This window comes from Palaemon carinicauda, chromosome 33 (assembly GCF_036898095.1).
Source record: "Palaemon carinicauda isolate YSFRI2023 chromosome 33, ASM3689809v2, whole genome shotgun sequence".
Lineage (NCBI taxonomy): Eukaryota > Metazoa > Arthropoda > Malacostraca > Decapoda > Palaemonidae > Palaemon > Palaemon carinicauda.
This window is the reverse complement of record NC_090757.1, coordinates 63,667,081-63,692,975: the sequence shown is the minus strand read 5'-3', so window position 1 is coordinate 63,692,975 and position 25,895 is coordinate 63,667,081. Positions and strand designations below refer to the sequence as shown.

General features: G+C 37.0%; 1 protein-coding gene across 2 annotated transcripts in view; it reads right to left on the bottom strand.

The window, feature by feature from the left end:
* LOC137625971 (uncharacterized) overlaps window positions 1–25,895 on the bottom strand; it is a 461,042-nt gene that overhangs the window by 5,280 nt on the left and 429,867 nt on the right. For both annotated transcript variants that reach the window (XM_068357041.1, XM_068357040.1), the window contains exons 7-11: window positions 25,441–25,645; window positions 20,243–20,349; window positions 19,757–19,907; window positions 12,411–12,513; window positions 4,656–6,177 (exon numbers count right to left, since the gene is read on the bottom strand). In XM_068357041.1, the coding sequence (XP_068213142.1) occupies window positions 4,656–6,177; window positions 12,411–12,513; window positions 19,757–19,907; window positions 20,243–20,349; window positions 25,441–25,645 (2,088 nt within the window). The remainder of the gene's footprint in view (window positions 1–4,655; window positions 6,178–12,410; window positions 12,514–19,756; window positions 19,908–20,242; window positions 20,350–25,440; window positions 25,646–25,895) is intronic.

Sequence of the window (25,895 nt, the reverse complement as noted above, 5' to 3'; positions counted from 1 at the left end):
TGGTAATTTAGAGGAGGAGTGGAAGTTAGTAAAAGAAAATTTTGTTGGGATTGCAAGTGATGTGTGTGGCAAGAAGGTTGTTGGAAGCAGCATAAGGAAGGGCAGTGAATGGTGGAATGAAGGAGTGAAGGTAAAAGTGGAAGAGAAAAAGAGGGCTTTTGAAGAATGGCTGCAGAGTAATAGTATAGAGAAGTATGAAAAATATAGAGAGAAAAATGTGGAAGTAAAGCGTAAGGTACGTGAGCCAAAGAGGGCAACTGACCTGAGGTGGGGTCAGCGATTGGGTCATTCATATGAAGAGAATAAGAAGTTTTGGAAAGAAGTGAAGAGAGTGAGGAAGGCTTGCTCAAGAATTGAATAGACAGTGAAAGATGGAAATGGAAGGTTGTTAAAAGGAGAGGAGGCAAGGAAAAGGTGGGCGGAATATTTTGAAAGTTTACTGAATGTTGAGGATAATAGGGAGGTAGATATAATTGCTGTTGCAGGTGTTGAGGTGCCGGTGATGGGAGATGAGAATGAGAGAGACATTACAATAGAGGAAGTGAGGAGAGCACTAGATGAAACGAGAGTAGGAAAAGCATCTGGTATGGATGGTGTGAGAGCTGAGATGTTGAAAGAAGGGGGTGTGATTGTACTTGAATGGTTGGTGAGATTGTTTTGTGTTGTCAATGGTACCAGTAGATTGGGTTTGTGCATGTATTGTACCACAATATAAGGGTAAGAGAGTTGGAAAAGTGTATGGTAGAGTAATGATTAATAGGATTAAGGATAAACCAGAGAATGCAATCTTAGAAGTACAGGGTGGTTTTAGAAGAGGTAGGGGTTGTATGAATCAGATTTTTAGTTAGGCAGATATGCGAGAAATATTTAGCAAAAGGTAAGGAGGTGTATGTTGCGTTTATGGATCAAAAGAAAGCGTATGATAGAGTTGATAGGGAAGCAATGTGGAATGTGATGAGGTTATATGGAGTTGGTGGAAGGTTGTTGCAAGCAGTGAAAAGTTTCTACAAAGGTAGTAAAGCATGTGTTAGGATAGGAAATGAAGTGAGTGATTGGTTTCCGGTGAAAGTGGGGCTGAGACAGGGATGTGTGATGTCGCCATGGTTGTTTAACTTGTAAGTTGATGGAGTGGTGAGAGAGGTAAATGCTCGAGTGCTTGGACGAGGATTAAAACTGGTAGATGAGAATGACCATGAATGGGAGGTAAATCAGTTGTTGTTTGCGGATGATACTATACTGGTTGCAGACACAGAAGAGAAGCTTGGCCGATTAGTGACAGAATTTGGAAGTGTGTGTGAGAGAAGGAAGATGAGAGTTAATGTGGGTAAAAGTAAGGTTATGAGATGTACGAGAAGGGAAGGTGGTGCAAGGTTGAATGTCATGTTGAGTGGAGAGTTACTTGAGGAGGTGGATCAGTTCAAGTACTTGGGGTCTGTTGTTGCAGCAAATGGTGGAGTGGAAGCAGATGTACGTCAGTGAGTGAATGAAGGTTGCAAAGTGTTGGGGACAGTTAAGGGAGTAGTAAAAAATAGAGGGTTGGGCATGAATGTAAAGAGAGTTCTATATGAGAAAGTGATTGTACAAAAAATAGAGGGTTGGGCATGAATGTAAAGAGAGTTCTATATGAGAAAGTGATTATACCAACTGTGATGTATGGATCGGAGTTGTGGGGAATGAAAGTGATGGAGAGACAGAAATTGAATGTGTTTGAGATGAAGTGTCTAAGGAGTATGGCTGGTGTATCTCGAGTAGATAGGGTTAGGAACGAAGTGGTGAGGGTGAGAACGGGTGTAAGAAATGAGTTAGCAGCTAGAGTGGATATGAATGTGTTGAGGTGGTTTGGCCATGTTGAGAGAATGGAAAATGGCTGTCTGCTAAAGAAGGTGATGAATGCAAGAGTTGATGGGAGAAGTACAAGAGGAAGGCCAAGGTTTGGGTGGATGGATGGAGTGAAGAAAGCTCTGGGTGATAGGAGGATAGATGTGAGAGAGGCAAGAGAGCGTGCTAGAAATAGGAATGAATGGCGAGCGATTGTGACGCAGTTCCGGTAGGCCCTGCTGCTTCCTCCGGTGCCTTACATGACCGCGGAGGTAGCAGCAGTAGGGGATTCAGCATTATGAAGCTTCATAGTGGTGGATAACAGGGGAGGGTGGTCTGTGGCACCCTAGCAGTACCAGCTGAACTTGGTTGAGTCCCTTGTCAGGCTGGGAGGAACGTAGAGAGTAGAGGTCCCCTTTTTGTTTTGTTTCATTTGTTGATGTCGGCTACCCCCCAAAATTGGGGGAAGTGCCTTGGTATATGTATGTATGTAAGATACAAGTACTGTAATACAGTGGTTCGTAAATATGACAAACTATTATATCGCCAATGCCGTCCCTGGCCGCATAGTAGTACATTACACGTCACACTAGCATCCATTTGCCATCTAAGCTTACAATATGCATTTGGGATTTTGGTGTTGATAATATTTCAATATTTTTGTCCCTTTTTTTTCCATTATATCTGGAAAGTAAAAGAGATATTCTTCTGATGGCAGTGAACCCAAGAAGAGAAAAGCAAAACAAAAATGAGGAGACCCTTATGAACATGGGTCGTGTATTAGGTCTTAGTCGTTCTGCGGTTGCGACTATCGGACTTCAAGCTTTGGCCAGGGAAATTAAAGTTGGCGATCGTAAATTTCCTCTCTTCTCTAGGGGAAGCAGGGAAGTCTTTCTTCTTGGACGAATGTGTTTGAGAATAATCCTCGTAAGTCTTCTGGTTTCCATCCGTGTAAGGAACCAAAGAAGAACCAGTATCGAGATTCCGAAGGCTAGAACGCACTGAAGAATCCGAAGGAGAAAGATCATGCTTAGCCTTTTTCTTTTTCCTGTATTGGCATCTTGTCTACTGGGAAGAAGGGCACTCATCACGAGGAAAGTCTGAAGGGCGATGTGTCCTCTTCACGTCCACGTCAGACAAAAAGGATGAGGCTCAATTTAATTTTACAGCACTAATGAAATGAATGTGCCACATTGGCACACTGCGGCAATCCTGGACATGTTCACATCTCACAAGATTCACAAAGACTCATACTGTAAAGAGAAAACAAAGACTAGAAACACTGCACAAATCATCAATCCAAGTTGAGAGAGCAGTGGGAATGCATCTGTTCAGTACCACGGCCGAAATCTCAATTGAGGCCTAGTGCACTGGCAGACCCAGGTCTATAGTGGTACAGTACTGGGCCACAGTTGCCAGAATCTTGATAATTCTTCATTGGCCATTAACGGCTGCTGCAAGAATCCCACCCTTACTGAAGGATGATGGTTTGTGCCGCCTAGGAACAAGTTGTTATTAAAATTCTGTTATTTCATAGAAATCTTTATGTATGCTTCAAGGCTTCACAGAGTATATCGAGCACAAGTAATTCAGAGAGTATATTGAGCACCAGTAATTTGGATCCCTCTCCAAGTTAAAATTCTTAGTTCTCAAAGAGCTGGCCTGAAGGATTTAGATCTAAAACGGTTAAATTTCATAAAAAATTAATCTTAGATTTTTCATTCACTCAATTATATGAGACTGGCTTGTAATTGTTATAGGACAGCACATTTAGTATGGAAGTAATTGCGGTGCCATGTTGTACATATCAAATAAAAAATTCAAATAAATTTTGCCAAAGGTTATACCTAATAAATAAGTTTAACCTCTTTTGATGAATTTCTTTAGTAAGATCTGAATGAAATTTTGTAATTTTATAAGTAAGGTATATAAGTATATAACATTTAGTTATTTCTATATAAAAATATACACTAGGCCCGCTTCATGAGAATTAGAAAAAAAACTATCACAACAAAAGTACAACTCAGACTATAGTATTTTACCAACTACATTATTACTGTAAAGTACACTATGATTTTTTTTGTTAGGCTCTCATGTTTTACACATAATCTATTGGATAAATCTTTTGAATTTAAGGTTAAGTATAAGGAACAGTTTAATTTAGGTTATAAAACTACATAGATTTACTGTTACTGTAGTTAGATATCTTATGAAGGTTCAAGTATAGGATGTATTAAAGGGCATTTTTTTTTACATCAGGCAACCAAAGCCACTGTAGCATTCAAGTTGAAGGGGTTCCTGTATTGGATTAATGTGGTTAAATTATATGACAATTTCACTTGTGTGATTCAGTATAAATTTGCACAAGTTTTGAATATCAGTAATAAGCAGTATGTAAATACCAGTACTGTACCTACTACATACTTGATAGATACTTTCTTGATGTGAGAGCAATATATTTCTGGATTTCCTTGCACTTTATCCCGTCATTATGGTCTTTCACATTTTTTACTTGAAACGATTTTGTATTGCACACATGCTGTTTTGTTTGTCTGGTATAAAAATAATCCGAATATTACTTTTTACGAGGTCTCATATCATGCATGAATAAGACAACTAATACTAGACTATCTGCACTGTAATAGGTACCATAATACTTTTAAATGCAAAAAGCAGTGCATAATACTCAGTCTTTTGAGTATATACCGTACATGTTTTTTATAAATTGAGCAAGGCCCCAATATAAATTTGACATAAAAAAAATAAGTAAATATAGTAAGACAGAAAGTTTGTGTTTACATTAGTGAAATTAATAAAACAAATTCTGTTTAACTCACCTGAAGTCCCTGATTCACCCATAGAAACATTATATGAGGTGGTAATGGGAACAGCATGGAGGTTTGATTCTTGATTAGGAGGGAGTGTTATTCCTTGTAAACCCTGTTGCTGTTTCTGTAGTTGTGGAGAGAAGTCTGTGCAATATCCAGAACTGGTACTAGAAAGAGTATGGGGAGGTACTGTGTAGCCTTGGTCTTGAGCAGGAATAGTATATGGGTACTGAGATTGACTAACTGAGTAATTAATGCCTGGAGAACCTGGCTGGTATTGAGCATACAGCTTCGGTGATAATATTGTTGAATGATCATTCAATGGTGAAGCACTGAACTGGTAACTACAATGAGATGGTGCGGTACTAGAAATAACTTTACAAGCACTTACATCAGTGTCTGGGGTTGCATGGATAAATTTTTCATCATGTCCACTGTTCCTACTAGGTGGTGACACTGGGTATTTATTTTGGTTGTAGCTTCTTGGATAAGATATACCAAGACTTGTACTTTGGTTGTAGCTTTCAATGCCCTGGTTCTGACCACTGGGCAAGCACACTGTATCACATCTGGTCTGAATAAGATTGCACTCTATTGCTGGAACTTCTGTTCCACTAAGGGTAGTAAAATCTGGAGATAAATCCTCACTTCTGTGATGTTGATTGGTTTGGGGATTTTCACAGTCATTTATTCTCAAGTCCCGTAAACCTGGAGAGAATGCTACTCCTATACTTTGGTCAAAACTAGGAGAATCTGCAATAACCAAAGCTGTTCTCTGATTGTTTCTACTCGGAGATGGCATGTTAATAGTTTTGCAATCACCTTCCGAAATTAAAAATCCCTGTCCACTACTTTGGGGTGAAAATGCAGATGGAGTAACAGGTTTCCACAACTCATCTGGAGAGACTGCATCCATTTTTAAATATTGTTGGGACATGTTAGGAGGGATGACACTACTTTCACCACTATGATTTTGACTGCTGTTATCACAATTATCGATATTACTGCTATATTGATGGCAGATACCTGATTGATGGATTTTCACATTTTCAGGTACTATAGAAGTAGTGGGAGATAAACATGGTTGAGGGGAGGTTTCTGGGCTATAATTTTGGCTTGAAGATGTTTTATAATTTGGATGAAGTAAATCTGGACAGGGGGAATCTGGTTGGAAAGAGAATTTTTTACTGACAACTGTAGTAAACTCATCTAGATTTGGCCGCTTCTTCGTCACTTTGTGCCACGCATCATCTTCATCTTTGGGGGAAACCCATGTATCTCCCACTGATTTGCGAGCAGAAACTTTATTGCAAAGTCTCTTTGGTTTTGTATGGAACTGATTTTTTATGGGATCATTCTCAGCATTTTCAGGTAAAAGTCTTCTTGATGGTGAAGAGTCCAATGGCATTACTTGGGCTGATTCATAACTTTCTGCTGGAGTTAGTGAGTTAACATCTACAGAGGCAATCATTTTACGCATTGTTTCTGGATTCATCACTTGCTTGAGTACCATCATTAATTCTGGTGGTAACTGGAAAAAATACAGGAAAAAAGATTGGTATGATTCCTTACTTAAGACTGCAAAATAATGTAAATTATCTTAAAAATCTAAAATGGACATCATAATTCAAGGTACAGAGTAAACAACACAAGTTGCTCTACTAAAAGTCTTTACTAGAGTGTGTTTTTCTAAAAAGTATCCTACCAAACTCCTTTCTTTTTAAACTGGGTTGCCCAATATCAAAACCATTGCTTTTTACTTTAACTTACTTATCATGATTTACAACAAATTAATAAAAAACTTAGGATAACATCAAAGATATTTCAGTGCTTTCATCATCAGTCCAAAGTTCAATTATAACCATGAAATGAGTACTGCTACCTGTTGTGAAAAAAAAATCCATTAAATTTTTTTTTCTTTTTTACAAACTTAAGTTAGATTGTAACTTGCCTGATGATAGCACTCAATACTTAAGTAAAACTGCAAACTCTTATCATGATACTTTAAATCAGAATAAAATACTCAAGAAAAAAGTTGAATGATAAGTGGCTGTTATTAAACTTTGCTGCACTGACAGTATGCATAATTTTTTTTTTTTTTTTTTTTTTTTTTAACCTTTGAAGTTGGCTAGGCCCATATTTGCTTTTGTAACTCAAGAAAAAATAGTCAATGTAGGGCTGTGAAAGTGACACTTTTAGTGTGTCTGGTAGCATTCTAATTTCAGGAGTACTCCTCAAATTTATCTATAAAGTTGAACTTGTAGAGATATTCCAATGATTTCCACCCTTGAGATTTGGACAAGAAAGCAGTTGAGAGGGCTAACATCGGTTATCAGGTTCCAGCCTCTGATGGGTTTTCTTAAGAAGCCATATACTTTTTCAATCATTATAAAGTTGGACTTATTTTTAGAGGGAAGGATCCCTGGTAAACAGTAAATTATTTTCTTCTGCTGCCCTGAAATCTTGCTTATTAATAAAAGGCTAGGACCACTGCCAAAAACTGTGGAAACTGCTACCTTGCAGTTGGACTATTTAGTCAAAGGTTAGGCCCACCACCAATAGCTGTCATTGAAGACTGTAAGGGCATGCAATCGTATAAACCTTCTGCCAAATTATGAACCATGCCTGATGTGTATCAGCTTTAGACGCTTAGGTCTTAAACCTAGGTTCTATTTCAATAGGTTTCCATGAGTTATAATTTTAGGAGCATATTATTTCCCCAATACTCTTTTTATAGTTATTATTAGAAAACTGTTGCATTAAAAGACATAACTCATAAATATTAAAGCATAACATTACAAATATCTTAGCTGAAATTCCTTGAACACCTTCTGAGAAACTTTCTTCATTCAAATGAAAACTTGAGTTGTGAATGAATAAAATTAAAGCTGGAGAGACTGCATCATTTCCCTCTCTGAATGTATTGGTGAAAGATGATTTTTCTCTCAACCAAGTCCAAAACATTACTGTATAACATAAACGCAACACGATCAAAGGATTTGATCATACCATTGCAAAAAATACAAATAAATAAAAACCCTTTGACAATGAAGCTGAATACCTGCCTCAAAATAGTGTTAACATCAGCAAGCTACAGAAACAGTTTATCGAGATTTAAAATGATGAAACATTTCATTTCAATTTCAAAAGGTTATCACTGAGCTTGTCTTGGGTAAAAGTATACAAAGAAAGGCTGATTCAAGGAGGCTTAGTCCTAAAAGCACTTCATCCCTTTACTACAGCTTTCTTGTATGAGGCAGGATTTTCAGTCCTCGCAGTCACAAAGAGAAAGTTCAGAAACCACCTCCAACCAGAGGATGACCTGAGAGGTAGTCTATCATAAAAATGAGCCATATTTGAGGCAATAATCAAAACGATCCTTTGTCAGGATTCTCATTGATTGTAATAGTATCCTAGTGCATGTTAAGTACGCCTGTATGAATAATTTCATTTTTATTCCTCCACAATGATAAATCATAGCCTAATTATACATTTGATTTCATATCATGAAAAAAAATAATTTTGTTCTTGTGTATTATTGTTATGCAGATGTGCTATTGCATAAATAAAAATGTCTGCATTAATTTTTGTTTCCGTAACACTTTCATAAGCATAATTATATAAAATGAACTGCCATGATTAATGTGGGCAACATTTTGGGTAACTGCCAAAACGACTAAAAATCACTGCTTGGGATCTCAACAGGGTCCTTTGACATGTAAAATAATTCTATAGGAAATGTAATGATAAGAGTACAGTACTGAGAGAAAAAATTCCTTTTTGGGCTCGAGTCATGTCGTCCTGATGGAAGTTCCTCATTGGCAGCTTCTACATGGGATATTTCATGTTAATAACAAGCCATGGTTATCCTTCCCCAAATAGAGTTAACCTTGTCTGGAAGGAAAGGTGAATGTAGGATATGTGGGTAAGAGAGCCGTTACAACTCCCGATCTCAATATGGTCCAACTAACACGTTTCCTGTTGAACCATTCCCCCTTTGCAGCTGCCATCTTCGACGGTCGGTTGAAAAGTTTCTGCTAGTTTTTCTTAACTTTTTGAGTGATTTTCGATCATGGATGCTTCAGCTTCTTCCTCATCGACTAAGTTGAGTACCCCTTTTTCGTGTGTTGGAGAATTTTGCGTTTCCATCCCCTGTTTATTTCGATTTCCATGCTTTAATTGTTCTGAGGCAGGCATGCGGTTGGCGCCATTGCTTCATGTTCCAAATCGCTCAGAAATGCTTAGCTCATCATCATCTCCTTCTATGTCTATTGATGCAAAGGGCCTCAGTTAGATTTCGCCAGTCGTCTCTGTCTTGAGCTTTTAAATCAATACTTTTCCATTCATCATCTCCTATTTCGTGCTTTATAGTCCTAAGCCATGTAGGCCTGCGTCTTCCAATTCTTCTAGTGCCTTGTGGAGCCCAGTTAAACGTTTGGTGAACTAATCTCTCTCAAGGAGTGCGAAGATCATGCCCAAACCATCTCCATCTACCCCTCATCAGGATCTCATCCACATATGGTACTCCAGTAATCTCTCTTATAGTTTCATTTCTAATCCTGTCCTGCCATTTAACTCCCAATATCCTTCTGAGGGCTTTATTCTCAAATCTTACTAAATCTATTGGAGATTGTTTAATTGCCATACCATGCCTCATGTCCATAGAGTAACACTGATCTCACCAAACTGATATATAGTTTGATTTTAAATGAAATTTTAGGCAATTTGATTTCCACATTTTACTTTACTTAACCTAGCCATTGTCTGGTTTGATTTTTTCAATCTAAACTCTAAGGTAATTCTAAAGACCCTGTATTCGAGATCATTGTTCCTAAATACAGTACTTGAATAATTCTACCTCATTAATCCTTTCTCCTTACAATGTTATATCATCTTCCATTGCATACTCCATTCTCACCATCTCTGTCTTTCTTCTATATATCTTCAGCCCCACCTTGTGTGATATTTCATGCATTCTGGTAAGCAAGCATTGCAAATCGTGTGGTGTTCTGCTAAGAAGGACAGCATACTCTGGGTCTGCTAAATTCCTATCACCAATCCTTCTCCACCATCTCTGACTGTTCTACACATTACAAAGTCCATGAGGAGGATAAACAACAACTCTGCTGTTCACTGGAAACTCACTTGATAAGACTCCATTAACATTAACTTTGCACTTGCTATGCTCATGAACAGACTTCATCAAATTTACATATTTAAGAGGAATTCCATAATAACAGAGGACTCTCCACAAAATTGGCCGGTGCACACTATCCAAGACTTTTTCATAGTTCAAAAATACCATCAAAATGGGATTTGTATATTCTACGCATTGCTGTACAACATGTCTCAAAATGAAAATTTGGTCAGTGCAACTTCTACCTTTTCTAAATCCTGCTTGTTCATTGCTCAACTTTTCATCAATCTTCCTCTCCGGTCTCTTAAGAATAAGCATACGATATTTTCAAAACAACTGACGTAAGTCTTATGCCTTTGTAATTAATGCAATCAGTCAGGTCTCCATTTTTAGCTATTTTCACCAACACTCCTGAATCCCATTCATCAGGTTTTGCCTCTTCATGCTCCATTCTACAAAATAATCTTGTAAGTAGTCTTGGAGTCACTTCATTTTCATATTGCAGAGCTTTTATTTGAACTTTGCTAGTAACAATTTACTATTTACAGCTCTCCAATCGGTTAATGCCTTTTCTGCTCTTGGTGTCATCATCATTCCTACCCCTTCTCTTCCAGCTTCATCTGATCTTCCTGAGTAAATATATATATTCCCTTGGTCTAAAGTTTCCTTAGCAATCCCCTTAAAATGCATTTCACTTAGGGCCAATATATCCAAACTATATTTCATAAATTCACTCTCCACTTGCTGTAACTTCCCAATCTGATTCATATACAGTATATATATATATATATATATATATATATATATATATATATATATATATATATATATATATATATATATATATATATATATATGAACATAAAGGAACTATGTAGAGAAATAAAGATTACATGGTTGAAATTTCATTTATTTCCATGAACCTCCCCTGATGTCCATATTGCTGCTCCCACACTCTGATGGAGATGGGTTACCAGTAAGAAAGAAAGAGAGGTCATTTATACTTCTAAAATAATGAAAATAATTAACAATCTAAACTAGTGAAGTCTAGGTTATTGGTGGACCTAATGATCCATATCAAAGCATATTTGAAATATGGCCCTCAAATTTTTTCCTAATTACATATTTACGTAAGCCCAACATCATGTAACTAAAATTATAATTTAAGTTGCGGCCACTATAGGACCTAAAGCCCAGCATTCTTGATAAACAAACCAAGATCCTTTAAGAGAATGTTTTGCAAAAAATACTTTGTATGCAGTTGAGCTGCCATCAAAACTCTTTCCATTCCAAATAAAGATTTCTGCAGAAATTAAGGAATATAGTTGCACTTATAACATGAATCATAACCTTTAAGGGTTTCATTTGACTTGGATTAATTCTGTATGAGCTTTTGTGACTAAACTTTTCAGAAGATAAGACTACATTTTTTTGGACAGATCAATTTGAAGGTCAATTTGGAATTCTAATCCCCAAAGCAAATTATGATCACCTCTGATGTTCATAGTTTTGTCCAAATAATAATGAATTGCTTTTTACAGAAAAATACAGTATTTTCTGATGTCATGCTCACATTCTTTTCCCAAGAGGGGAGCTGTAAAAAAATTGTGGCAAACTCATTGTCCTAAAATCATTTGTAGATCTGAAAGTAGGCAGAAGAGATATCATCATCATATGATCTCCAAAGCCTACCTTAGAAGATAGTACTTGTAGTTTATTTATGCATTTAGCTGAAGCTAATGCAAAAAGAAAAGTGTTTTAGCTGAGAGATCTTTAATCAAAAGATTTTCCAAAGGTTCAAAATCCAAACCTTTTAAATATTGTACAACTAAATCTAAATTCCCAAAAATATACCCAACTACTGGAAGTCTTTCAATACTAAAAGCCCTACATGCATCTGTTATAGTATCTGAAATGAAAAGATCTAATCCCAGATGCTTGAGTACAGAATTCAGCATGGATCTATATCCCCCAATGGCTAAAAAAAAAAAAGTTTCTCTTCGTAAAAAAAAAAAAATGTCAAAATTAACAATATTACTCAAACTAGTTCTAGTCATTGATACATGTGTAGATTATCACTAGTCAAAATAGATATACTACTGTACTGTTTCAGCTACAGATTGTTGGTAGATTGTCTTATCGAATATATGATAGATCTAGAAGGCCACAATAACCCTTTGTTGCGGAGAATACAATGGATAGCCTCCATTCGTTAGATATACCACTGATTGGTTTGGATGAATCCTTTTGAAAGTGGTTGTCTGAGAAGAGTTCTATGCAAAAGAAGATAATTTTTGGAGCATTTGAAATCAGTTGAGGTGAAACTGTGAACAAATGATAGGTAAAATGAAATCCTTATAACAACAAGAAGTCTTATGCACTGCAATTTTAGTAGTTTATCAATGCCCACTATGTTTACCATATACACAGGAATTGATAAACTAATGGTTTGTAATTTGTATGGGCATCTATATTATATACTGCTGATACACAGTATTAATTTCTAATAATATACTCTGCAACCATTTTATATTATGATTTTAGTTCCAATGTGAATACTACACATAACATAATTTGATTCAATAAGAATATTCCTTTTAACTTACAAAACAAAAGCCTTTACTTACATTGGATGAAATGGAACCAAGGTGATCATCAGTTTCATGGCAAGTTATTATTGGAAGGAGTTTCCGCCGCTGATTTTTTATCTCTAGCATGGCTTCGTTCACACTGTGCAAGAAATAAATAAATTGATCTTATGGCACACTTCAGAGTTGATTTTGCATACTTTCTATTTAACCTTTTGATTATGAATACTTTCTATTTAATCTTTTGATTAGGCATACGGTATTTTCTATTTAACCTTTTAAATATGCTTACAGTACGTTCTATTTAACCTTTTGAATACTCATACTTTCTGTTTTACTTTTTACTTGACATCAAGGGTTAATATCCTTCAGTAAGATTTAGAGTTCAGGAGTCATTACTCAACAAAAATATTAATACATGTACTTTATACATTGCTTAATATATGAAATACATTGTAGCTTGTAGGAACTTAAGCAAGTACCATATGTAATTTTATACAGAACAACTCTATTAGAACATACTGTATCTAATACATATTACTTTTACTAAATAGCCAAGATAATGTAAAACTCACAAAATGGGTACATTTTATATTGAAACTTGAATATTACAAAATTAAAATCAATCATCAAAACAACTGCTATACATACATAGAATAATTTTATATTATATATAAAAATTAGCCCTTTAAAAATACAAATCTCTCACTAATTCAGCACAAATGAAAATTGTTATTCAGAGGACTTTTTACCTGTAAAAGGTTTCCTCCGGTTTCAGAGAATTTCTCTAATAAAATATAAAATACAGATTTGTCCTATGCCAAAACTCCAATTCAATATTACTAGAGAACATAAAAAAATCATACTTTTTGATAATAATAATAAAATCTATCTACCATTACACTTCCCACAATTTTGGGAGGTAGTCGACATCCAAAAAGAAACAAATGGGATTTTTTTTTTTACTATTATTTGCATATTTACTTTATTTTTTTAAACGTTCCTCTTAGAAAAACGTGATTAATTATTGGATAAGTCTACATGAAAATAGATGAAATATAGTACAGTGAGCCCTCGCTACTTCGCGGTTCGACCATCGCGGATTCACCACTTCGCAGATTTTTTTCATAACCCATGTATATACATATATCGCAGATTTTCCGGAAATTTCGAAAATACCGCGATGTGACCGATGGTGCGAGATTGGAGAAAGTAAGGAAAATTGAATCATGATTGATTTTCAATATAAATGAAACTTTGAGGAGTAACAAAGATATCATTTGTTAGAGAGATAGAGAGAGGTAAGGAATGGGAGGTAGTGAAAAGTAGCCCAGAGAGAGGTAGAGAGAGAGAGAGGTAGAGGGAGAGAGAGAGGTAGAGAGAGAGAGAGAGAGAGAGAGAGAGAGAGAGAGAGAGAGAGAGAGAGAGAGAGAGAGAGAGAGAGAGAGGGTTTAAATGTAATAAACAAAAAAATTTGATAGGTTATAACACACTGGTGCTTGTGTAATATCAACTGTATACTGTAGACGGTTTGAATAAGTTAAGAAATGGTATAAACGATACTTCGTTAGTGTATTCGTACACTCTCAAGAGCGGCAGCTAGATGTCAGCTGATCTAATCACAGCCAAAAGTAAAACAAAAAGAAGTCAACAATACTCGATTTTTAAAACACACCCGAAATTTAAAAACAAAAGTACACGCTTTCTTAATGTGCAATTAACTATTTAAAGAGTAGCAATTTTCTAGAATAAAATGATGCTTCCCAAAAAATAGTGGTTTGCTGATGAAATCGGATGCCGTATTTTTAGCTATGATTGAAATGGATGTAGACTCGGCATAATTTTTTCGTTTCGTATTTAATTGACACTAAGAAAACTAATTTTAGTTTTTTCATCTAAATGTAAGTATTGTATTACACGAAGAGAGAGAGAGAGAGAGAGAGAGAGAGAGAGAGAGAGAGAGAGAGAGAGAGAGAGAGAGAGAGATGAATCAGCTGTTGTAATCAAATGGCGTGTTTTTGTTTCGTGAGAATTTCATCGCCACGACTATAACAACAACATACTGTACTGAACTTTACAGTATTATACAGACTACTGTAATATGATAAAGTAAAATATTTGTAATCTATTTTATATGAAATGGGGCTATTTTTTTTTGTTTAAAATTTACATTTACGTATGTAAAACAACTCTCTCTCTTTCTCTCTCTCTCTCTCTCTCTCTCTCGTAAATTGTTTTCCTGCTTTGCTACGTACAGTATGTACTGTATGATTTTATATAGATACGGTAAATAATATTTGTAATAACATATTTTCTAAAAGCTTTTACTGTAATATCATTATTTATCACTTTCATCATGCGCGTTAAATGCCTTCTTTGTTTACTGAGCTTACTTTATGACGCCGTCGTTTCAGGCGGCGTCATAAAGAAAAACATTTCATTTGGAAGTCCTAAGAAAAATTAAGTAAAACATTGGTAATAACAAAATCAACATACTGTACTGAATAATCAATATAATCGATGCAAAAACTAACCTATACACAGATGTGTAAATGCGTTTGTTTCTTCATTATGATCAGAGATAAACGTAAACAAAACATTGGTTTCCATTTTTTATTGTGCTTTTTGGCGTGTTTAGGAAACGCATGATATAAAGTCGCCTTTAATATTTGTGCCTGTTTTAGTTTAGGGTACTGTAGTACATGCATCAAGTGTTCTGTACATTAAAGGGTAGTTTGTTAACAGTACTACGTACAAGGGAAGGTTTTAAAAGTCTGGAATATACATGTTAAATAAATAGGTAAATATGGTGTCACTACTTCGCGGATTTTCACCTATCGCGGTCGGGTCTGGAACCTATCTACCGCGATAAACGAGGGTTCACTGTAAACTAATTACATATAGTTAAATGAGATATTTTAAGACATTTGTGATTCATAGTTAAACCTATAAGAAATCTAAATTAAATTAACATGACAAATTCAAAGATAATTTGTATTTTTCCCTAACTAATACAAATGTGGAGTTATTTATTTGGATCATCTTTCAGCGAAGCTGGAAGGTAGCCATTAGACTTAAAGTGCGAGGTGGCAACCCTGCCTAAACGCTTGAGCGGGTAGGCTGGGGGTACTTAGCCACCTTTATATATACTCTCACAGCTGTTTTATATATACTCTCACAGCTGTTTTATATATACTCTCACAGCTGTGAGGTACATCACTTTTGATTGCAGGCAGGACTTCTGGGGGACAGGTGATGGAGGGCCAATTTATATAAATAACTCCAGGTTTGTATTAGTTAGAGAAAAATACAAATTATCTTTTGTTATTTATCTGGATGACTCACTCTTAGGTGGGTGGAAGTCCTAGGTCTGGCATGGACATTGACTCAGTTTTACCTAGTATAGTATACGACTGTTGTCTAGGGAAAACTTTAACACCTTGCTAAAATATACAAAGTGAGTATAATAGCAGCCTGTAAGAGTTTGTTGTCTTGTATAAACATATTCTGAGTTTATATATAGGAAAAACAAGACGTTTCCTATTGCTAACCTCGCAGAAAGCAATTAGGACGTGGACAGTATATAAATTTATGACTTATACTAGGCTACACAAGGGAAGTGATAATTACCTGCAGAGGTTGAAGCCAGCTTGCAGAGGGACCCCTGGTGCTAGACCCCAAGGGAGAAGATGAAGAAAGGAAAGCCAGACATACTCATCATTCATCCAAGTCTTAACCCGGGTAACCAATGCCCACAACCAACTGCTACTTGTCCATCAAGGAGCCTGAGGTATTCTTAAACCACTTGTTGAGCAGCCCCCACAGGACCGATAGTGAACGTATCGAGTCTCCTATGGGTCACGTCTTCTAAGTAATTGGCTGTGAAAGTAGTTTGCTGCTTCCACACGCCCGCTTGTAGTACTTGCAACATGGAAAAGTTGCGTTTAAATGCCAAGGATATACTAATTTCCCTAACATCATTTGCTCTAGGTCGGCGAGCCAGAGGAGGATCGGGAGCCAAAGCTCTTTCGATCACCGGGCAGGTCCAGGAGGAAAGTCTTTTCTTAGTGATCCTCCTCTTTACTTTCCCTGAGCTAACAAACAGAGGTGTTAGTCAAGGTCATGTTGCTGCAGTGCGTTTAAGATGGTATCTCAAACTCCTCACTAGGCATAGTAACAACTGATCTGGGTCATTGGTTACAGAATGAAGACTCACAATCTGAAAGGGCCGGAATCTATGGTCCAGTACCCCCGGATTTTGAGCCTTAGCAATGAGCTCGTGGACGAAGCCGAGTGTCACTTGCCCCCGTCCCCTTGAATGGGCAATGTCATACGAGAGGCCATGAAGTTCACCGACTCTCTTTGCCGAGGCTAAACCGAGGAGGAACGCCGTCTTCAAAGTGAGGTTTCGTTCAGTTGCATGGCGTAATGGTTAGTAGGGCGGTCCTTTTGAGGATCTCAGGACGCGAACCACGTTCCAAGGAGGAGGCCTAATCTCTGACTGAGGGCAAGTGATCTCATAACTCCGTATGAGTAAAGAAAGTTCCAATGAAGAGGAAATGTCAACTCCTTTCAGCTTAAAGGGGAGGCTTAAGGCCGAGTGATAGCCTTTCACCACCGAGACAGAAAGAAGCTTTTCCTCCCGAAGGTATACAAGGAACTCCAGTATTACTGGAATAGTGGCATCGAGTGGAGAGATATTCCTTCCACGACACTAACCACATAAGACTCTCCATTTAGGCTGGTAGACTGAGGCTGAGGAGTTTTGCAAGTATCCAGACATTCTCTACGCAACTTGTGAAAAGCCCTTCTGAGAGAGGAGACACTGGCTAGTCTACAGGCGTGAAGTCGAAGCAACTACACGATTCTGCGAAAGATGTTCGCGTGTGGTTGTTTGAGTAGATCTGGTCATGGAGGAAGCTCTCGCAGTAGATCTACTAGAAGTTGCAGGAGGTGGTAGAAGCTGGAGGCGGAAGTGTTGGTGCAGCACTTGCTCGCGGCTCCAACACATCTGCTTGTGAATTGCTCGCGGAAATCGTCAATTTTCTCGCGAAATTGCAAGATTCACAAACAAAATCACGAGTTTCATGCGTCAACGGTCGCGTTCACGAGCAGAAGTGCTTGCAACAGGAACACTAAGAGCCATACTAGATTCCTGCTGCCGCATAGAAGCACCTACAGCCAAAGAAGTTGGCAGAGAGGGCCTCTGAGTAGGGACAACCCTGAGTGTTGGAGAATGCGTCACATTGGGTCGCGTTTCCAAGCGTCGCATAGGCGAACGCTTTGCTAATACTCCCCAGGCGGTTAACGGCACTGGAGGTTTAGCTGGACGCCTGTCTGAGGGACGGTCAGTCTCATGATAGGTTCGATAAGAGGTCGTTCAGGTGAAGGTCGGGTTAAGGGGCTATGCAAATGCCTAGCTCGCGAACATGAACGTTGTTCTCGTGAACGGTGCCCTCGGAAGACTGAACGCCGCCCATGTGAAAGGGAGCGTCATCCTCACGAGCTCGAGCACCGTCCTCGTGATCGTGGAGATCTAGAACAAGAGCATCCGGACCTAGATCTAGACTGTGCTTGTGATTGTGCAGAGCGTCGCGAGTCTTCTCCTCATCAAGAAGAAGCTCTAGAGCAAGAACGCATTGCAGAAGAGCGTTCGGATCGTGATGACCTTCGATCCATTTGATATTCCGATCGTTGCGAACGGCGATCAGGGGAAGAGTGTCCAGAAGGGCAAGACGATGGCGAATGACGATGGCGATGCTCATCCTTTCGCGCTGCTGATAGTAGGAGCGCTGGACCCCGGAAGATCATCACCTGCAACTGACATGTTCCTGTAGGAAGGAAAAGAAGGTTGGAGGTTACAGAAAGACGAGGTCCCTGGATGGCGAGAGGGGTCGTCGTCAGCAGGAGGCCGTTGGAGGGGTGAATGCGAGCGATCACCTCATCCGGGCATGGAAGATCCAGAAGGCGACAGATGTACTTTGTACAACTCCAGAGCGTGAGATGTTGACGGCTCTAGAGACAGGTCCTTCCTATCACCGCACTGAAGGAGACGCAGAAGTTCTTCCTTCGAAGGTGGTCCCGAAATCCCTAAGGTTGGCCACACCTGCAGTACATCTGAAAGGGAGAATGGCTACCTGGTGGCTGGACGTGAAGTTGCTCCTCTGGGGGAAGTAAGAACCCTCCCCCAGTACCCCGGGGTTACCAAGAAGTTAGTCGGTCTCCGCTCCTACTCGATCGTCCTTCGGAAGAGCGCGAGCGAGAAGGAGCTTTTGAAAGAGATTTGGGGGTGCAAAAAGGAGCTTTTGAAAGAGATTTTGGGGTACGAGAAGAAGAATGCGCTTTCCTCGCGGCCTGGACAGGTTTGCATGAAGGCGATCATAAAAGAAAACACGCACACCTGAAAAGAAAAAGATGATCAAAAAGTCCAATGATAGTCTACAGAGCGAAAGGACACATCCAATCTCTACCGAGCCAAAGGAAAAAGTGACTTACTTCACAGCTGTGAGAGTATATACAGTATAGAGGTGGCTGGGTAACCCCCTAGCCACCCCCAGCCTACCCGCTCAAGTGTTTAGGCAGGGTTGACACCTCACACTTCAAGTCTAATGGCTACCTTCCAGCTTCGCCGAAAGATAATCCAAATAAATAACGGAAGGTTTGTTAGTATGGGAACAATGTCATTGTTCTACAGCATATAGACAGTATAAATAGAGATGGATGGATAAATTTAGCATGACCTAGTGATAATATTACTTAAGGTTACTACCTGCTGCCATTGCATGTTGGACTTGGAAAACTATACCACACAGCAACTATTATTTTGATGAAGTACAATACTTGCCTAGTTGATCTAATGCAAAATTATGAAATTTGAGTCGTACTTTTCTAATTTATAAGATAAAATTGGCTGAAATATTTCAAAATAAATAAAACAATTCCTCAGTGATTGTTATGTAATGGGGTTGTTGAGGCCTATTGGTAACATCTCTGCCTGTTGATCGCCAGACTGGGTTTTGAGTCCCGCTCAAACTCGTTTATTCCTTTAGTATCTGCAACCTCACCATCCCTGTGAGCTAACGATGTGGGGTTTGGGGAGCCTATAGGTCTACTTGTTGAGTCATCAGCAGCCATTGCCTGGCTCTCCCTGGCCCTAGCTTGGGTGGACAGGGGCTTGGTTGCTGATTATATGTATATATAGTCAGTCACTAAGGGATTCTCCTGTTTGTTCAGGAAATGTCACTGACCCTTGCCTCTGCCATTCATGAGTGGCCTTTAAATCTTTAAGCTTTTGTACAGGTTGACATACCTTGCTTAACCTAAGTACCTTGAGTAATAAAGAAAATTAACCAAAACTGCATTTGAGATACAATACTAGTTTATACCTTAAGACGGTGTTGATGCATACAAAAGATTCCACCTGCCCAGTTTGCTTATTTACTTCAAGAAATCCACGTGATCTCAGGGTGATATGGACTCCATCTTTGCATTTCAATCTGTATGAAACTACACCCTGTCCTTGAGTGCTTGTAAACACTGAAAATAAAATGGCAATTATTATGTACTGTATCTTTAGCGAATTCATATAATAGCATTAATATTTTTTTTTTTCTAAAACTGTAGGATTCTTTTTTTCATTACATAGCCATAGGCCCAAACACAAAAAATAAATAAAACAAGGAAACACTGATGCCAATTTTAATTTAGTTCATTTCTAGATCATTACCATTACCATATACTTAAGTCTAGTGAAGGGAGGGCAAAATCAAGAAAATGAAACATCAAAGTACAGTACTGGAAAACGGATAATAAAATAATGGAAAAACTTGAAGCAAATTAATTAAGCACACTCAAAAGAAACCAATACGTACTCAATTTCTGAGCAACTATAGACCAAAGTATATCGTCCTGATGCATGTAAGTGAATGCTGATGTTCCAACCACTTCAGTGGGCATAAGGCCAGTTACAAAGGAAATTCTGAAAGATAAAAAATTCAGAACGAGGCTATACATAAACTACTGCAAATACTTTTGACTTGCTATCAATAGATTGATTATATATATATATATATATATATATATATATATATATATATATATATATATATATATATATATGTATATATATATATACAGTATATATATATATATATATATATATATGTATATATATATATATATATATATATATATATATATATATATATATATATATATATATATATATATATAGTATACATATTCAAATAAGCCCTATATTTTATTGCATTAATTTCTGGATTCTCTTACCGACCTCAGGATCAAAGTCTCAAGGCAAAACCACTGAGAGACAATAACATCTGACCGGCCGAGAATCGAACCCTGGTCCAGGATACTTGTACGACAGTGACCATTTGGCTAAATGGTACGGTCACTGTCAAACAAGTATCCCGGACCAGGGTTCGATTCCAGGCTGGTCAGATGCTATTGTCTTTGAGTGGTTTTGCCTTGGGACTCTGATCCCAAGGATGGTAAGAAAATCCAGACATTAATGTATTAAAATATATGGCTTATTTGAAATTGAAAAAGCACGTATAAATGTGCAATATATATATATATGTATATAATTTCATATGATTATATAAGCACATACATTACACAGAACATTTACTTGTGTAATAATAGATTCAAAACACATTACTTAATAAGTTTAATAAACATTCATTCACAATAGTTTTTGATCAGTGAGAAGCTATTTTGAAATTATTTTCAACCACAAAAATAAATTATGGTCAAATTCAATATTTGTACAACTATACTACATTTAAAAAAACAATTGCCAAAGATTTTAATCAAATTGTTTATTACCCAGCACCATAAAAAAACCCTTAAGACCTATGAAAATGCATTACTGGCATAAAAGAAGTATTTTCTAATGTTACTATTAGCAGAAACAAAAGATAGAACTATGAATGGGATAAGCTAAAACTAAGTTCTTTCTTTCCATCAACAAAGATCCCCATTTTAAAAACGTTTCAATCCAAACAGCCAGTAGGAGAACATTCAGAATTTTGTACCTGTATATATTTTGTATGCGCTTGTTTGAAGGCATTTAATCCTTAACAACACAAGCTATTTCTTCATCACATCTTCAAATTGGGAAATAAAATCAAACCTGATGAAGTATGTGGAATCATGTATCCAACCTCAGTACAACAACCCGCGGTTAGGAGATAAAAGGGAATTATATACTTCTTAAAAATTTACAAGACAATAGGAATCCTACTCTTGAATATTCAATATGACAAATATCTTGTTAGAAAGTCACCAAGAGAAAGGTTTGAGAGAAGAGGTACCACAATAAAGATAAGCTACCGTAGAAGGCTGGTACTATTCATGCACAATAAGATTTACAAAAAGTGCCTTCTAGAGCTCCTTTTGCCTCAAGTAGCATCCACTTTTCACTTTACATTCCATCTTGCTGTTCAGTCTTTTCAGACATAGTAAAACTGTGGGCTTTCTCCCTCCCCTCACTGAACCTCGGCATTAAATGTCAACCATAGCCCCAGCGATGAGCCTTGGCCAAAATTCAATAATTCCAATACACTATAATGGTTACTGGTCACTCATGAATGACAGAGGTAAGGGACAGTGAATAAAGATAAAGCGCATATTAACTCCTCAGACATGACTTATCTACTTGAAAAGGATGCTTGCATTAGCCTAGGACTTGCTAATTATAGAAACTAAGAAACTAATCATCTTAAGAGATGGAAGACGGGATAACTTATTATTATTATTATTATTATTATTATTATTATTATTATTATTATTATTATCATCATCATTATCATTATCTCCTCCTATGTCTTTCGACGCCAAGGGCCTCGATTAGATTCCGCCAGTCGTCTCTATCTTGAGCTTTTAAATCAATACTTCTCCATTCACCATCTCCTACTTCACGCTTCATAGTCCTAAGCCATAGAGGCCCTGGGTCTTCCAACTCTTCTAATGCCTTGTGGAGCCCAGTTGAAAGTTTGGTGAAGTAATCTCTCTTGGGGAGTGCGAAAAGCATGTCCAAACCATCTTCATATACCCCTCCCCATGATCTCATCCACATATGGCACTCGGGTAATCTGTCTTATAGTTTAATTTCTAATCCTATCCGCCATTTGACTCCCAATATTTTTCTGAGGGCTTTGTTCTCAAATCTACAAAATCTGCTAGATATTGTTTCACTGTCATACCACAACTCATGTCCATACAGTAACACTAATCTCACTAAACTGATATATATATCCAGTTTTTTATGTAATTTCCGGCAATTTTATTTCCAAATTTTACTTAACCAATGATATGTCATCTTCCATTGGATATTCTATTCTCATCATATCTATCTTTCTTCTATTTATCTTGAGCCTAACCTCATATGATATTTCATGCATTCTGGTAAGCAAGATTTGCAAGCCCTTGGTGTTCTACTAATGACAGCGTCATCAGCATACTGTAGGTCAGCTAATTTCCTGTTACTAATCCAGTCCAATCCTTCTCCACTATCTTCAACTTTTCTATGCATTACAAAATCCATGAGGAGGATAAACAACATAGGTGACAACACATTCCCTTCGAGTACTCCACTGCCCACTGGAAATTCATTTGATAGGACCCCACTAACATTAACTTTGCACTTACTATGCTCATGAACAGACTTAATCAAATTTACACTTATAAGAAGAATTCCATAATAACGCAGGACTCTCTACAAAACTGGCCGGTGCACACTATCAAAGGCTTTTTTTCATAGTCCACAAATGCCATCAAAAGAGGATTTCTATATTCTACACATTGCTGTACCACATAGTCTTAAAATGAAAATTTGGTCAGTACAGCTTCTATCTTTTCTAAATCCTGCTTTTTCATCTCTTAGCTTTTCATCAATCTTTCTTCTATCTAGTCTCTTTAGAATGAGCATACTATATATTTTCATGACAACTGACATAAGTGTGATGCCTCTGTAATTATTGCAATCAGTCAAATCTTTCTTATGCCATTTCCACCAACACTCCTAGCTCCCATTCATAAGGTTTTGTCTCTCCATGCCACAGTCTACAAAATAATCTTGTAACTATTCTGGGAGCCACTTCATTTTCGGCCAATATCATCTCAGCAGTTATTCCATCGTATCCAGGGATTTTCCATCGCTTTTAGTTTTTAATGATAGCTTCGACTTCAAACACACTGAATTCATTCATGGGAACACCAAGGTCTTCATCAGCTTCAGGTTTATCAATGAAATTATTCCCTTCATAAAAGAATGTTTACCTAGACCAAAATACTTTTACTGTGCAGTTGGAAGACCCAAATATCTAGTACCAGCTTACAGCTTGTCAACATTTTTACCACTTCCCTAGATTTTCTTACAATTGTTTCTAAATTCACAGTGCTGATCTTGAGTAAGCTTTCCTTATTTTCCTCTACAGAGATTCTACACAAACCCAGCTTCGAGGCAATTCCATTTTAATACTGCTTTTTTCAGAAAGGTAATTTTGGAGCAATATAAAAATAGAAAAATGTAGTTTATTAGATGTCTAAAATGTGCAGAGAATGATAAAGTGAGTGTGTATCGATAATATGCCAGATTATTCATTGTATATGTATGCAAAACGAAAATGGAGTACTTTTCTAGAGAAGAGGTTATTCATCAGACTGTAAAACCTGCATGTGTGTCGATAATATGCCAGATTATTCATTGTATATGTATGCAAAACGAAAATGGAGTCCTTTTCTAGAGAAGAGGTTATTCATCAGACTGTAAAACCTATCATGAAAAATCACCATTTCCCTTAACTGTAGTATCTTACTGGACAATCGATGCCTTGGCCAACCTACAACTCTTCATGGGCCTCTTAATTATTATTTTCTTATTCTTATTCATATATAGTTCCTCAAAACAATAACAGGTCTCTCCGAGTCCATGGTTTCAAAGCTATATGACACGGTTCTTAGGGTGAATGCCAGCTACATTTTCATTTATTATTATTATTATTATTATTATTATTATTATCATTATTATTATTATTATTATTATCATCATCATCATTATTATTATTATCATTATAAGCCTTGGTGCAACCATAGTTGAAAAATCAGAATGTTGCAAGCCCAAAGTCCCGATTAGGGAAAGCAACTCAAAGCAAAAATGAAAGAGTAAAGAACGAACTTCAAAGAAAAAAAAACCAGAATAGAAAACAATGTCAAATAAATCATTTTGAATTTCTGAAGTTTATCAATTCAACTACATATCTCATTAAGAAGATCATTCCACAATATGGCCATGGCTAAAATAAAACTTCTAGAAAACTATTTCATACTCAGACTTAGAATGGAAAGAAGAGACTATTAGAATTAATTGCAAAAATAGTACATAGTACTGAGTGATTTGATGTTATATTAGGGAGCTCTGAATATAAAGGATGATCTCTACGAAAATATTGGACAATGATTCAACTCAATGAGTTCATTGGTCAATGCAACAACTATCACTACATACAGTATGAATAACAACCAGAACATTGAAAAATTATTGGTGTAGTTAGATGCTAATGAGAATACATTTTGGACAAAAATGCACAATGGCATTCGAAACCCTGAGAACAAAAGAGATCAATATCTTACACAGGCATTTAAAAGGAGAAATCACATGAAATTAGTGGTGACTTGGTTATTACTGGGCTTAGAACTCTGCTGTTAACTGTAACAGATTACTTTTACTAAACAAAAAACATGTCCATCTTTAGAGAATATTTAAACTACTGTACCCACACTTAAGAATGGTTTGCTAAAAACCCAAAGTTAGTATTATTGATTCAAAAGGTTATTACTTTGTCCACTTTTTATTAAAAGGTTCTTATCTTATAAAAAATATACAATACTTATGTACAGTCTAGATGGTACATTGAATTTTTATAATAAAAGTCCTATAGTTTTAGTATAAACTGTATATCATAATTACTGAATATAATATATATGTTCCCATAAAGTACATTGCATACTAAAAAATGCCAATGGCCTGAAACATGATGACACTTACCTATGATCTGTATAGAGAATTTTTCCATCCATTCCATGCCGAGTGATATACTCATCTTGCGTAGATTCCACAAGGGTTAGCTCTGTGATGGGTCGATCTTTGACAACGCGCACAAAACCCACTAGCATGTGTGTTCCGGTTCTATTCACTACTTTAATTGGCTTCATCTCTCCTTCATTATCTGAGCTTTCATCTTCGTCGTGATCTGGAAACCATTGACAAGCATTCAGTGCAATGAATTTTAAACCGTGTGAAAAGACATCATCCCAATCATCATATTTGTTACACTATACTTTAGAAGGGTCAAATCTCAGGGTAAATACAATGCTCTTACAAGCCTGGTGGAAATGCTTTGCTTTTAAAAGGCATTCAAGTTTCACCCTTCACAGAAATATCCTATCTTTTGAGATTGGAAAAAAAAAGAAAAGAAAAAAATTACCCGTGGTTCATTGTTA